This window comes from Trachemys scripta, chromosome 6 (genome assembly GCF_013100865.1).
Source record: "Trachemys scripta elegans isolate TJP31775 chromosome 6, CAS_Tse_1.0, whole genome shotgun sequence".
Classification (NCBI taxonomy): Eukaryota; Metazoa; Chordata; order Testudines; family Emydidae; genus Trachemys; species Trachemys scripta.
Genome location: NC_048303.1, coordinates 44,158,664 through 44,173,146, shown reverse-complemented (window position 1 = coordinate 44,173,146; position 14,483 = coordinate 44,158,664). Strand labels below are relative to the sequence as shown.

Sequence of the window (14,483 nt, the reverse complement as noted above, 5' to 3'; positions counted from 1 at the left end):
TCTCCTAATAGATACAAGCACATAGCATTCACTAGTATAAAAAAAAAATTCTTTCTGCAGTTTTATCTGTTATTATACATTACTTCAATGATTAAACCCTTCAGTGAACTTCAGAAGATTACTGTCAAGCTTTACTAAATACTTCCAAACTTTGTGCCGTATAAAACATTGCAGTGTAAAAATGTTGTATTTTATTGATGAGTCAGTTGGTAAAGTAGGCTAATTTTTATTTATTTTATTTGTTGATGGCGATTTGTTATCAATTTCTCAACATGCTATCGCAATGCCGTATCCTTAATGACTGTTAAATCTAACATTTTTTTTTTTTTAAGGTAATGGGAGCTTGCTGTGAAAATGTGATTGGATACATGCCCATCCCTGTAGGTGTAGCTGGGCCACTTTTCCTGGATAGCAAAGAGTTTCAAGTTCCAATGGCAACAACAGAAGGCTGTCTGGTAGCAAGCACAAACAGAGGGTGCAGAGCAATACTTGTAAGTAAAATTCATTCTTGGAGGGTTAGCTCCTTGCCTTGATTAAGAGCCCATCACTTAATACAAAATGAGTTGAATTGTGTAAGATAGATAGGTATCTATTTAATTAACGTTATTACAAATTACCAAGAATTCCCAGTAATGTTATTCATTTTCCCCTTTGGTCTTAGCTTGGTGGAGGAGCCAATAGCCGTATTCTAGCAGATGGGATGACTCGAGGACCAGTTGTAAGATTACCCTCTGCCTGCCAGGCTGCAGAAGTGAAGGCTTGGCTTGAAAACTCTGAAGGGTTTAAAATTGTCAAAGATGCATTTGACAGCACAAGTAGGTTAGTAACATGGCTTTCTGTAAAGTATTTACTAATGTAAATCTATAATGAAATATAGAAATCTCCCATGTTTAGGTGTACTACGATGCAAGAAATTACATGATACTAGATTCAGGGATCCAAATAACTTGGATTCTAAGTAATCAACAACATCATTCATGTCCAATATCTGGTTAACCATTAGGGCTGCAAACAAATGTTATATCCCCTAGGAAAATACGGAATTCAATCACAGGAAGAAAAAGGAAGTTAAAATGGTATTATTCTGATTACCATTCATACTTGTTACTACCTCCAAAAACACTCTCACAATTCAGTTCTGACTTGATTTTAATGGTTGTTATCCTGCACTTGTAGAATTAGAACCAATGTTGTACACCACCATCTAATCTTTCAAATGATATAACATGTTCTTCTCTAATTCTAGAGGCTAAAGAGAATATTGACCCTTTAATGCCAGAACTGACAGGGTGGGGAGAAGCATAACAGTATTAAACGTAACATGATTTAGAGCATGAGTGTCATAACTTCTCTTATCCTCATCCCTCCCAAGTATTTGTTGTTGTATATTAACTCTGGAAAATCGAAGACTGATTTTTCGGTATTGGTTAGCAGAGTCATGTTCCACAAAAGCAGGTGGAGGTCAGTAGTACGCATGAGCATATTCCAGCAAGGCCTGATACCATGGTATAGAGCCATCCTTCCTGCTGTTGAATAATGGGCAATATCTTCAAGTTAGTTTGTTCTTGCTTACTGCATAGCAATAGAATTGGGTTGTGGGACATGCCTTTACTATCACTGCTCTAGACAATGTTTCTCAATATAAATGACTTAAGAATTGCCAAATCTCCTTCTTTAGTAGTTAATATTCAGTAACATAGAATTTTTTTGTCAGGGATGGAGGGAGGGAATTGTTTGAAATTAGGTAACTACAACACTAAGATCTTGTATTTCACAAATTGCATGGCTAGAAAAATTAGGCAACCCAGTACAGTTACTTTCAGGAGCAGTAAATTTTCTTAAACATTTGTCTTGGATCAGCTGTCAGAGAACTTTGTGCCTGGTAGTTGGTGCTGATTTAATTTTGTGCATAGAGCAGGAGGAGGAGCCCACATTGTGCATGGTGCTTAACAGGGTTATCCAGAACTAATGGCTTACTGTCATTTGTAGCTGAAAAGCAGCCTGTAGTCTTCTACGAGCTACTAAGGGAGAGAGAAAGAATTGTTAGTAGTCAGTTGATTCTCTTTTATTTACAGGTTTGCTCGTCTGCAAAAGCTTCACATCAGTCTGGCTGGTCGTAACCTTTATATCCGTTTTCAGTCTGAAACAGGGGATGCAATGGGAATGAACATGATCTCAAAAGTAAGATCCAGTCTGTTTCTACTTAGCATTTTTTTGGGAAAAAAAAACAAACAAAAAAAACTAGTTAAAGCATGTCACTAAATTAACTCTGAGTTAGTTTGTCCTGTCTTACTTGACTATACAGGGAGTGGAAGCAAGGACACAGGACTCCCCACTTCCCTCCCTTCAGCTTCTCCCCCTTTCTTTTTCTGGGGCTTGTATAAGGGCCATCCAGAATCAGAGTCCTGTGTTAGTAAATTTTCCTCTCAAAAGCACTATAAACCCTTTCTGTCCCTTAAGTGCTTAAATCTAAAATAGGCCAAACAGTGAGAAATGTTGTGAGTGAGAAATTAAAGTGATTATTAATCCTACTTCAACTTCATTCTTATTGGCCATCTTCCCATATGAACTTGATTTTTTTACCTTTGCTTGTTTTATTTACCTTAGGCAATTTACCGAGGGCAGGCTGTGTCTCTCTAGTGATATAAAATGGTAAACTGTAATGGTTTTGTTTTGTGTCTTTGACCATAATCAAGAGTAGTAGCTAAGCAATGAAGACCGGAGGGTTAAAATGACTATATTTAAAAAGAAAAAAAATCTGTTCATGCAACTAAGGCTCTCCTTCTTCCCCTAATCCAGAATAAAGGGAAGAATTGATCCCAGAGTATTAAGATCCATGTTGTGTGCATACCTTGATAAGTGCCAGTGTTCTCTGGTCCTATGTAGCCACTCTGGAGTTAGAGGGGGCAGAGCCTCCACCCACCTGTGCAGCCCCAGGATGAGCCCCCATGCATGGTGGGGAGGAGCAAAGGCTTGTAAATTCATTATTTCCTCTACGAACAATTGAGTGAGATGGGGCCAGAGCAATGATTATATTATCCCTACCCACCAGCACCGTCTTACCCAAAAGGGGAGTCCAGGTTTCCAGCGATATGCTTTCCTTGCACAGGGGCTGAGCCCAAAGGTTCAGTCTAGCCCTGATGTCTTACTATCTCTGTGATGGTTAGTCACATATTAGTTAAGTTCTCCAGTGGTTTATAATACAATCCTCATGAGAAGTTAAGCTTCATTTATATCTGCTTCTGTTAGGGTACCGAAAAGGCACTTGCGAGACTGCAAGAAGAGTTTCCTGATCTCCAGGTTCTAGCTATTAGTGGTAACTATTGTACAGACAAAAAGCCTGCTGCCATAAATTGGATAGAAGGCAGAGGGAAGTCTGTTGTCTGCGAAGCAGTCATTCCAGCCAAGGTGGTCAGAGAAGTAAGTACCGCTTTGATTCATCTTGGAATCAAAAGCACTTTTGTCTAACCAAACTAATCCCTTTTATAAAAATTTAACTTGAAATTGAAATTTATAAATTGTACATAATGATGACTCTTCACTTTGAGCATTATTGTAGGATCATGGACGTTATAGATAAAAGTGACTTACTAGTAGAGGATTTTTCATTCAATATACTTTTGTGCTGTCTGGTTTAAAATGTCTGAAGTGGTGGGTCTTCACCCCTTCTTTTGAAAGACTATTGCACAGTCTAATAGATCTGACACTCAAGTAATTTACCTGATATTCAGTTCAGTTTTAATAATCTTTGTAACCGGTCCCTTGGATACTCCATAGCAAATTAATCTGCAGCAGTTAGCCTGGGTTCTGCTACACCTCACAGTGCACAAGACTGGAAATTCTTTGGGACTTTCATGTAAAGAGATTTTGATTGAATTAAATATGTGAAAATGAGTAATGCAGTCAGTAGTATTTCTTGTGACTTAATTTGATATTTAATTTTTTAGTGACCCAGAAATTTGTTGTACTGCAGAATTTTGTATTAAAAATATATACGTAACTACATTGTAGAAGTCATTGGGGGAAGCTAGAGATTGTGGCAAGCTGGGATGAGGACAATTGAGGGTTTTTGCTATTTGGAGTTACTTTGGAGGCAGGTTGGTACTATCATAGCTCATTAACAGGCTTTTTCTGCCAAACTATTTTTATATTGTCATCATTAAGTTTCAGATTTAATGTCAACATTCCATTGAAATAAATGGGGTGGTTCACCACATCTCTTAGAAATATTTATTTCAGGCTTATCTGCAGACTCAGGCAAATATCTCTGCATTGGTTTGCATTCTGTTTATATTTGGAAAATTTTAGCAACTGTAAGAACTTAAATTATTTTCTTTTAAATGAAAGTCTACTTTTTAGAGAACTGTTCTGCGGCAAGTTCCTCAGCCATGGAATCACAGTCTGAGTGCTAATACTATACAACATGGAATTACTACTGCTGTCTAATGAGAAATATAATAAAAGCATATGGCTTTGTCTAGGTATTGAAGACTAGTACAGAAGCTATGGTTGAGGTTAATATAAACAAAAATTTGGTGGGCTCTGCGATGGCTGGTAGCATCGGTGGCTATAACGCCCACGCAGCAAACATTGTCACAGCTATCTACATTGCTTGTGGACAGGTAAGTTCAGCCAATTCACAGCACTATTGGGTTTTGGTTTTTCAAATATATTCTTAAGATACTTGAACTAAACGTTTTTATTCTGACTTTAAGGATGCAGCACAGAATGTGGGCAGCTCTAACTGCATCACTCTGATGGAGTCAACAGGTCCCACAAATGAAGATCTGTATATCAGCTGTACAATGCCCTCTATAGAAATTGGAACAGTTGGTGGAGGGACCAACTTGCTACCACAGCAAGCCTGTTTGCAGGTACAAAGCATCAAAGAAAATTAAAATAACATCCCTTTAAATCAAAACTCCTCCTGGTTCTATTGTATACTGTGTGTCTAAGTAATACTGCAAGTTTTTTTCAAACTTTAGTAGGCTTTAAGATATGACTAACTAGACCAGTGGTCCCCAACCTTTCTGTTGCAATAGCATATTCATGTTCCCAGAAGAGTGTGGTGGCCGCCGAAATGCCGCTGAGAACTGGCGTCATCAAGAAGCGTCACGGCCGAAATGCCACCGAGAAGGGGCGGCATTTCGGCAGCTACGCTTCTTGGCGTTGCCGCATTTCGAGGGCTGGTTGTCCGGCGGCCGCACTCTTCGGCGGTGGGTGGTCTGGCAGAAGCGCTCCCTTGTCAGTAGGCGGGCGCACATAAATGCCCTGGTGGGCACCACGTTAAGAACCACTGAACTAGACGAAGAGTATTCATGCATTGAATTTTGAAGTTAAATGCTACTTTTTAATGTCTGAGGGACTTAAATGCTGGTTTGTTTCACGTAATTTAGTAAGGACTATTAAATAACTCTAACTGAACACAAATTTACCTTTACCAGCTCTTGATTTTAATCTGGATGTTGGATATTTTTGTCTACAGATGTTAGGGGTCCAGGGTGCAAGTCAAGACAATCCTGGTGAAAATGCACGTCAGCTTGCTAAAATTGTATGTGCTACAGTAATGGCAGGGGAATTATCATTAATGGCAGCACTGGCAGCTGGACATCTAGTCAAAAGCCACATGATTCACAATAGGTAAGAAATGCAAAGCTTAGTACTATTCTCTGTGTCTTCCTCTGTCCCAAATACAGCACAATATGTAATAATGGTACATGAAACAGTTAAAGCTACAGAGAGAGTGCTGACTCCAAAAGGCTTATCTTATTATTTTTGTTAGGTCAAAAATAAATCTACAAGATCTTCAAGGAACCTGCACCAAGAAAGCAGCTTGAACGTCAGAGGAGCGTTGAAGTGAACCATTGCCATAGCAACTGACCAGGAGTAAAGAATAATATATATTTATGACTTTTAGAAGGCAGTCTTCATTACAAGGATTTTTGTGGAAAATAATTGAGAAGATCAGCAGACTTGTGATCAGTGAAACTCCTCCTTATGACTTTGACTTTCTTCAGCAGCTAAAAATTACTTCCTTTATGGAGATCCCAGATGTCTTGAACATGGCTTTAGAGTTTTTGATATTTCTCTTACTCTGCACATGCTGTTCTGAAGGGTCAGCTTTATGTCATTAAGGATTGAGGGTATTTTGACTAGTGAACTCCCAGTTATGATTGAGACGGAAAACAAGTTCTGTAGTGTAATTTGTTGTATGTTTAAAAAAATGATTTGGCTAAAATTGGTTTGTATGTAATGTTCCTTGTGATTTTTGTTTTCTGGTTAAAAAAGTAGGTTTTAAATATAAAGTAATAGCCTAATTGCTTCCATGAACTCCTGATTTTAATTTTCTTTGTTCAAGTTTTAAGCTTAGGTCTTGGGTTATGAGATAATTTTATTGAGTCTCACATTAATCTGTAGAAACGATCTATTTATAGTACTTCACTTGCTGCTGTTCCACTTAACTATTAGCGCCCTAACTGAGTTGAATCATTTTTTCCTTTAAGAAAAATCTGTTGCTACAACGTGCAGAAATGTTTGACATTCTTTAACAGGGGTATGAAACCACTGCGTTCAACTGTCTGGGCATTTTGTTCAGAGAGAAGTACTGTATCATGACTTTCTAAAACTTTCATGTTACAGACATAGAAACGATTACACATCAGGCAGGTTAGAGCTTTGATAACGTTAATACAGTTTTTTACATAACTCTTTCTGTAAGTAGCAATGGATTCAAGTGAATGAATCAACAGATGTTTACACTTTTAAAATCTCATCTTTTTAAAGTACAGTGCATTTGCACATTAATAATTTTTGGTGTTCGACACTTCTTTCCCAGGGATAGGTGTTTGACCTCTGCTTAACTTGGAGATGTAATAAAGCCAGAAAAATCACGTGTCTTTAATGTTCCAGTTGGTTTTTATGTTTGATTCTTTTTAAATGTTTTCTTTTGTGAAAAAAATATAATTTATCTTCTGAAAAATCCAATTTATCCATCTTACGAAAACTTACAAGGGTCCATTGAAATGATGTTACTAGAAAAATTAACACAGAAATGTAACTGTCCATTAAAATACTGTATTTGGACCAGTGAGATAACGTAGGGTGTTTCTTAACATTATGCAGGAAATATTAGGTAGGTTTATTTTGGTTTGACTTACTACTGAGAAAACAAGTATCAGTTGCTATGCTAAATAGTTATCCTGTCCAGTCACTGAAAGAAAACTATAAATGGATTTGAACATTCCTTCTTACTAGAAGGATGGTGTCAGCAGGTTGGTCTTTTTCTAGGGATACAGAGGCATTTTGGGGGTGGGGATGAAAGAGAGGGAATGCTGTTCTCCTAATGTGCAAGCTTGGTATAACTTGTGAGGGACTGATTTTGTAGAACATCAACTCTAATATTAATGTATTGGTCTCATAAAGCTATCATTCAAGCCAGAAGACATACTACATGCTAGGTATGCTGTGGTAGCATGTAAATATCATGAATGTTTATCTTTCTGCAGTATTGTTATCAGTAGTTTTTCTTATTTATGCAGAGTTGAAACTGCTTTGTTTCTATGTTCAACCAGTGATTTATTATTTAAAGTAACACTGAGCTGGCAATAAATGGTGGTTCAGTGTTCATTTTGGTGAATGTAACTGACATTCTGTCTTGCAGAATTAACATTTTGTATTACTAAATTGTGTACATTTTGGTACAGAATACTTTTTCAGTTTCAGTAAAACAATGGAAAAGCGTTTTGGCTTAATTGTGATATTTTTAAGTATAATTAGTGACTATATTCAATATTAATCACTGTTTCAGGGATTGTTTACATATTGTCCTTTGGTGGTATGATGAACACTTACGGAGGTGCAATAACTTCTCAATACAGTAGTTGAGTATGAAACTTTCCATTGAGGCCTATTTTGGACACTTCTCCCTACTTTCCAGGCAAAAAAGACTTCTTTTCTGGAATTTGCATGGTTGTGGTCTGCTAAAACAGAATATTTTTGCAACGTCTGTGATGGTCATTTCAGAGAGATGTGTGACCCTAAACACAAAAATGCACTTTTAGAAAAGTCTTCCAATCTGTTTGGGCTAGGACTCTAATCTTACTGCATTCACTCTGCATCAGTGAAAGCTAGTGCATCAAAATTAACTGACCAGTATGTTACTCACTACATTACACAACTCTTGAACATCAAGATTATTTACAAGGAGGAGGGAGAACTCTCAAATGAAAGTACCAGACAACAACTATGTAAATAAATATTTAATCTTAAAACCTAGTCAAATAACTACTTATTTTTTAAGTTAGCAAATTTTAAGGTTTTAAAAAATCGTAATCTGAAAATAAAGGTTTTTAAACCACTTTCCCATTAAACAAAAAGTCTGGAAATATATACCAACTTTGACTCCCTCAATTTCAGCTAGAAGCCAAAAATCCTACCATCACAAAGAAATCTATCACCCACATCTTTCCATTTAGAAGCTAAAGTACTGATCAGAGCCTCTCCTCCCCTTGTGTTTCAGGTCCTAGGCCATAATATACTTTCCATGTCTGGCCCACCCAACATCCAGCATTAGTCCACCAATTCCCTACAACCGGCTACTCTTTCAGTTTCCTCTCTACATCTCATGCTCTAGAGCAGGGGGTCTCAAACATGCCGCCCGCAGAGTTATTAGCTGCAGCCCGGCAAGCTCCCCGCCCCCCAGTTATTTCCTGCGGCCACCAAGCTCCCCTCCCCCGCAGCACGCCGCATCCCCGCTCCTCTGCCTACCTCCAGGTGCTTCCTTTCCAGGAGGGAGGGGAGAGGAGTGGGGAGCTGTGCGCTCAGGGGAGGGGGTGGGGATTTGGGGAAGGGATTGGAATAGAGGTGGGGCCTCATGGAAGGGGTGGAGTGGGGGCCGGGGACAGAGGGGGCAGGTTGCAGTGATGTGGCCCTCGGCCCAATGTACTAGTCTTCATGTGGCCCTTGTGGTCATTTGAGGTTGAGATCCCTGCTCTAGAGCAGGGGTAGAGATCAACTTTATATATGGCGCAAATAATTTTGATTCTTTATGAAGCCCCTTTTATTGTACGCAAAACACAGCAGTGGCACCTCTTACCACAAAGGCAAAGTTTGGGGACTGAGGTGGGTCCAGGGCAGAAGATAACATGCTTACAACAAACCACCCTCAGAAACAAAAAACACCCTGATACCAATATAGAGCACTTGTAATCGGATGGCTGGCTTCAGGTTCTTAGAGCTGCAGCTGTCTAAAGGCTACAGTAGGGCAACATATATTTTTTTAAAACGTGTTGGCTAACATGTTAAATCTCAGCACAGATGGAGTAAATTGTATTTTAACATGTTAGCTGATTGAGGTGAACTCTAGGCTGGCTTTCCTCAACCCTGAGCACTTGGGGCTGGTTCACTTTCCTCCTCTGGAGTGGCTCTGCCAGCCCACCACACACACAGACTTGCTCCAGGGCTATATGTAGGCTTTGCCAGTGTGGCGGCAGCTTATATAGGCAAAACTCCTCTTTTGTGGGTGTAGCCTTTTCCAGCCATCTTGAGCAAAATAAGCTACCCAGCAAGAGCTCAGTTTTGCTGAAATAACTGCACCAGAGCAGGGGCTTTTGGTGGCTCAGCTATGTTAGTCATAAATCACAGCCATGGTGGCAAAAGTTTGTCGTGCAGACCTGGCCTTGGCTATAGTAGTTCTGTGCCCTCCTGCAGGACCCTCCAGCATAGGAGTTGTTCAGACATCACAGTGGAGAGTTATTGGTCAGTCAGTTCCCAGAGAGGACCAGGATTTAGAAATTCTGGCAGATAGATCTGCAGATTTGACATACCAGCTGCCTGTCAATTTAATAGACAAATCACAATACCAGGTACATGCCCTGATATTTGCATGGGTGATGTTGCAGGTGATAGTCTAGATGTCCTTCAACTCAAGTGGGGGGGGGGAGGGGGAGGAAGACTAGATGACAGTGGTCCATCCCTATTTCATAGGGGTACAATATTATACAATGGAAGGGCAAATTTAAATGGTGGTTCCAGGAATAAGCCTCCAGCTCAGGCTTTTAAAACTGCAATTCTGTCTTGTTGAACAAATATAGGACCTTAAAAAGAATAAGAGACAGGATAGGTGAAAATATGAAGGCTGCCAAGTTGTCAGAACAGTGTCTGTTTGCCTCCGATCGCTCACTAATGAAACTAACAAAAGATTGCAAGAAACCATAAAGAAGCAGTAATGTGATATATGTTATCAGCAAAGGGGCAAGCACATCAGATAACACTGACACAGTGAGGATGATGAAGCATTTGAGAGGCCCAAAGTCTATGAAAACAGTGCACAACTAGACATGGAGACCAAAACAACCTGTAGAAGAGGGAAGAACAGAAAATCTGTGGAAGATGTAAAAGCCTGAGCTGAAAACAATGTCCAGAAAAAAAACGGGGGGGGGGGGGGCGAGGAGGGGAGAGAAGTTAGGTGATGCTACAAAATTGCCATTTTGAAATACCATGCAAGCCATCAAAAACAAACAATCCAGGATGGAGTACTCTCATTAAATTGTATTGAATCCATACTCCTAAGAGAGAGATCCTCAAGCCTCATAAAATGAAATATGCTATTAGCTTTTCAACCAAATAATATTCTCTGTGTAACAAAGTGGAGCTGGAAACCAGACTTCCCTCTCCCCTTCTTCTGTCTTCCAATAAAAAAGAGTTGACAGCATGCCCACTCTTTTCCACCACCCTCTTCTGTGTCCACTTGCCATTCCATGTTCAGGCTCATGGACCAAACTATAATTCTATTATAAGGGCCTGGTGTATATAGAGATTTTTGTACTGATATAACTAAGTTGGTTAGGGGCTGGTTTGGTTTTTTTAACCAAAATAGTTACACTACTCCAATCCCTACTGTGGATGCAGTTATACAGGCATAAAAAGTGATTTATAGCAATATAGTCATTCTTGTGCAGAAAGGGGAATAGGCAACAGCAGAAGAAATACATCTGTACTAGTATCAGTGCGTCCGCTCTAGGGGGGAAACCATTTTAACAATAGTGGCGTAATTAAAGCTGCATAACCCTTAAACTGCTCCAATGATAAGGAAAAAGGGTGGGCCTACTAGAAACATAAAGAGTTATTACTGTTATGGGAGTTTCAGACTATACAGCGTCATCATGCTTCTCCCAAACTAGCTTCTTCAGAAACTATTTTGTGTTCTATTGAGAATGTCATGTGTAAGCTTCTGCCCTAACTTGGTCTGAAGGCTAAGCTTTCCCAGATAGCCCAAAGACAAGAAGGCTCAAGCTGCCTGCAGTGGGACCCTGGTGCAGACATCTGCTTTGGTGAGAGATGAACTGGCATCAATTAGCCTGTTTCTCCCCTTCTCCCCTTGGCAGAGACCCGTGGCACTGTCACTCCCTGGCACCAAAGATGGCGGGACTGGCCTGGCACCGATCCCATTCACCGGCGCAGAAGCAGCACTGGAAGCAAGGGAGAAGTGGCTCCCCCACTTTAGGACCCACCCCATCGGAGCCGGCCAACGGGGCTCATCCCAGGGAGGAACCCCAGCGCTAAAACTTTTGGAGCCTGCGCCGCTTACTTCAGCCCCACAAAGGGGATCATTGAGTCCGGTGCAGTTGGACTCCCCGGGTTTGGTGGTGGAGGAGGTAGAACTGCCTTCCACCCCGGACACCTTTGAGGCCGTCAGGAACCTCATTGCGATGATGGCACCGAGGTCCCCAGCCCTTTGCATTAAGCCTCTGATACCGCCACGGGCGGCGCCGTCCCAGGGAAAGCCAGCGATGATCCGCCCTTCGACTCAGCCTGTGGAGGGGAGGTACCGCTCGGAGTCCCAGCACCGCTTGGAGTCCTGGTGCCAGTCCCACCCACAGTGCCGGTTGCACTCGTGGCACCGGTTTGACTCGTGGCATTGATCCAGATCCAGCCAGCGCTCCCACACTCACGGCGCAGTAGGTCCCAATCTCACCACCGTTTGTATCGGCACTGATCCAGCTCTCTGCACAGACCACGCTCATGGGACCGCTCCAGATCGCAGTACAGTTCCAGGTCGCAGCACCGCTCCCCAACCTCGCAGCACCGCTCCCCGGCTCAGCCGTGCTCGGCACCGCCATGGCCATCATGGTACTGGGCCCCATCTTCAGACTCGGAGACAGGGTCCAAATATTAGCAGCGACCCCGGCAAAAGTTGGCGGGGGACATACCTAACATCGGTGCAGAGCCATGGCCTGCGCAGTGGCACAGGCCAGCTCAGTGGCCATTTGGGACCCATAGGCATACCATTAGGCCGAGTTCCCAGTCCAAGGCCTCATGCTCAGGGTGCCTGAGGCAGCGGCCAGTCACCCCACTCCTAGGGGTGCAGAGGAGTCGGCAGTTGCACCATCTCCTCTGGAACCCACCCCTGGTCCTGAGCCAGACCCTGGAGTGGCTGGCATGGAATTAGAGGCAGAGCAGGAGGTCCCCGAGGATCAAGAGGGTCCGGAGGACCCAGTTCTCCCACTAGCGTCCTCGGCATCCTGCCCGGACGAGGCAGTGGCGGGCACCTCCATCTTGGGGCCACCCCCTATAGATAGCCATGCCCACCAGGAACCCCTGCACAGGGTGGAATGAAATATGAACCTGCAGGCTGAGGAAGTGGTAGAATCGGAGGACCTATAGTGCACATTCTGGCACCAGAAGGGCCATCCAGGGTCACTCTATCCCTCATCAAAACTATACAAGACAATACAAGACCATTTGGCAGACCCCAGCATCCATCCCTTCCACCGCTAAAGGTGTGGAGAGGAAGTACTTCGTACCCTTCTAGGGGTTCGACTACCTGTTCGCACACCCACAGCCTCCATGAGGAGGACTGTACTATGATGACAAGGGCTGGATTAGTATCTAGATAGAAGGGGGTTGAAGGTCTTGTTTGAAATATTTGCAGTCAACTGGTACTTAATTTACCTGCCATGGGAAGCTGAAGAGCTGAGTCACTGCTTGCCAGAGTTTGAACCTGTTGTTCCAGGGAGTCTGGAGATTTCAAATGTAGACTGGAACGTGAAGGAGGCCTAGGTCTGGCACTGCTCTGGTTCTGCCGATGTGATGCTTTGCTTTGAACTAAAAGTCACTTCATACCTCCTCCTATAACTGTCAAGCCTACTAGCATCCTCTTGTTTTGAACTGCTGCCCTAGAAGGTACAAACGACCATTATGTTATTTTGCAATTGAAAATCAGTTTTCTAATCCTGGGAGTCCCCCAGGCTTTTCAGGAAAGGTTTTCATTCTCAGAGCCATAAGACGCAAGCTCCAGTCTGGGAAGGCTTGGGTCAAGAAACAAACCAAAAAAGAATGTCCTGTCTAGACCAGGATACCTCAAAAAGGAATGTAGGAATATGTTATCAGCACAATAAACCTAGGTGTAAAGTGGGCCTATACTAACCCCCCTTTCTTTTAAAAGAAAAATCTCTGCTTGTGTCTTTAAAACTCCAGGAAAAATATCTGTAGTTGAAAATGTTTTAATCCTTTCATTTCTTAAATGTTGAAATGCAAACACCTTTGTGAAATGTATACTTACAAATATGTTAGTCAAATGCCAAGTTCCTAGGATCATTACTATGTAAATGGTAAAATGTTTTATGTATCAGCATGGAATCTAATGACCTTGCTAAACTAATTACTGTAATATGTAAGAAGCCACTTAAGTATAGAACAGTGGTTCTCAAACCTTTTTTCCCCACAGACCACTTGAAAATTGCTGAGGATCTCAATGGACCACTTAATGATCTTTCCCAATGTTGTTTGTACCGTTAGCGAACTATTGTAAAGCGCTTTGGATAAAAGAGCTATATAAAAAAACTTAATAAGCTTTTTTTGTTCTACAAATAAAAGCACACAACTCATATTTTAATATCAGTAGTCTCACCTTTCTAATGCAATGGATGTGCCCTCTCTCCCCTGCCGTGGCAGTCCTTGAGCTGGGGCTGGGAAGGAGGGGGGTCTCTTCCCCGTCACAGCAGTCACAGAGCTGAGGCTGGGAAGGAGGGCCATCTCTCCCCAGCAGCCGCAGCCCTGGAGCTGGGGAAAGTCACCTTTTTCTCTGTCCGACTCAGCCCTGCATGTCCCAAATTCCTCCCAAGTCCCACCCCATCTTCTCCCCCTGCCATCTACCCCCCCAATTCACTCCAAAGCCACCACCTCACCTTACACATGCATCTTCTCCAGGGTCCCGGCATCTAATTAGTGGAGCCACGCTTGCACGGCTCCACTAATTTGGTGGGTGGGCCTTCATTCTCTCCTGTGTGGCCAGCCAGGCGTGCACCTTAGAGGGAACTATCCTCAGACCACCTGAATGGAGTGGTCCGTGGACCACAGTTTGAGAACCTCTGGTACAGAACATTTATATCAATGGGAAAATTCATTACTGGCAATGCTCAAGCAACTTTCCTACCCAAATCAGGAAGATGAAGAATCATCGCTCCAAAATTCGTTGTTTTTTT

At 42.1% G+C, this 14,483-nt stretch overlaps 1 protein-coding gene across 4 annotated transcripts in view; it reads left to right on the top strand.

The window, feature by feature from the left end:
• HMGCR (3-hydroxy-3-methylglutaryl-CoA reductase) overlaps positions 1–7,740 on the top strand; it is a 32,931-nt gene extending 25,191 nt beyond the window's left edge. For all 4 annotated transcript variants that reach the window (XM_034773416.1, XM_034773415.1, XM_034773413.1 and 1 more), the window contains exons 13-20: positions 333–491; positions 662–819; positions 2,076–2,181; positions 3,250–3,420; positions 4,482–4,622; positions 4,716–4,874; positions 5,486–5,640; positions 5,783–7,740. In XM_034773416.1, the coding sequence (XP_034629307.1) occupies positions 333–491; positions 662–819; positions 2,076–2,181; positions 3,250–3,420; positions 4,482–4,622; positions 4,716–4,874; positions 5,486–5,640; positions 5,783–5,837 (1,104 nt within the window). In that variant the 3' untranslated portion in view covers positions 5,838–7,740. The remainder of the gene's footprint in view (positions 1–332; positions 492–661; positions 820–2,075; positions 2,182–3,249; positions 3,421–4,481; positions 4,623–4,715; positions 4,875–5,485; positions 5,641–5,782) is intronic.
• The last annotated feature ends 6,743 nt before the right edge of the window (positions 7,741–14,483 follow it).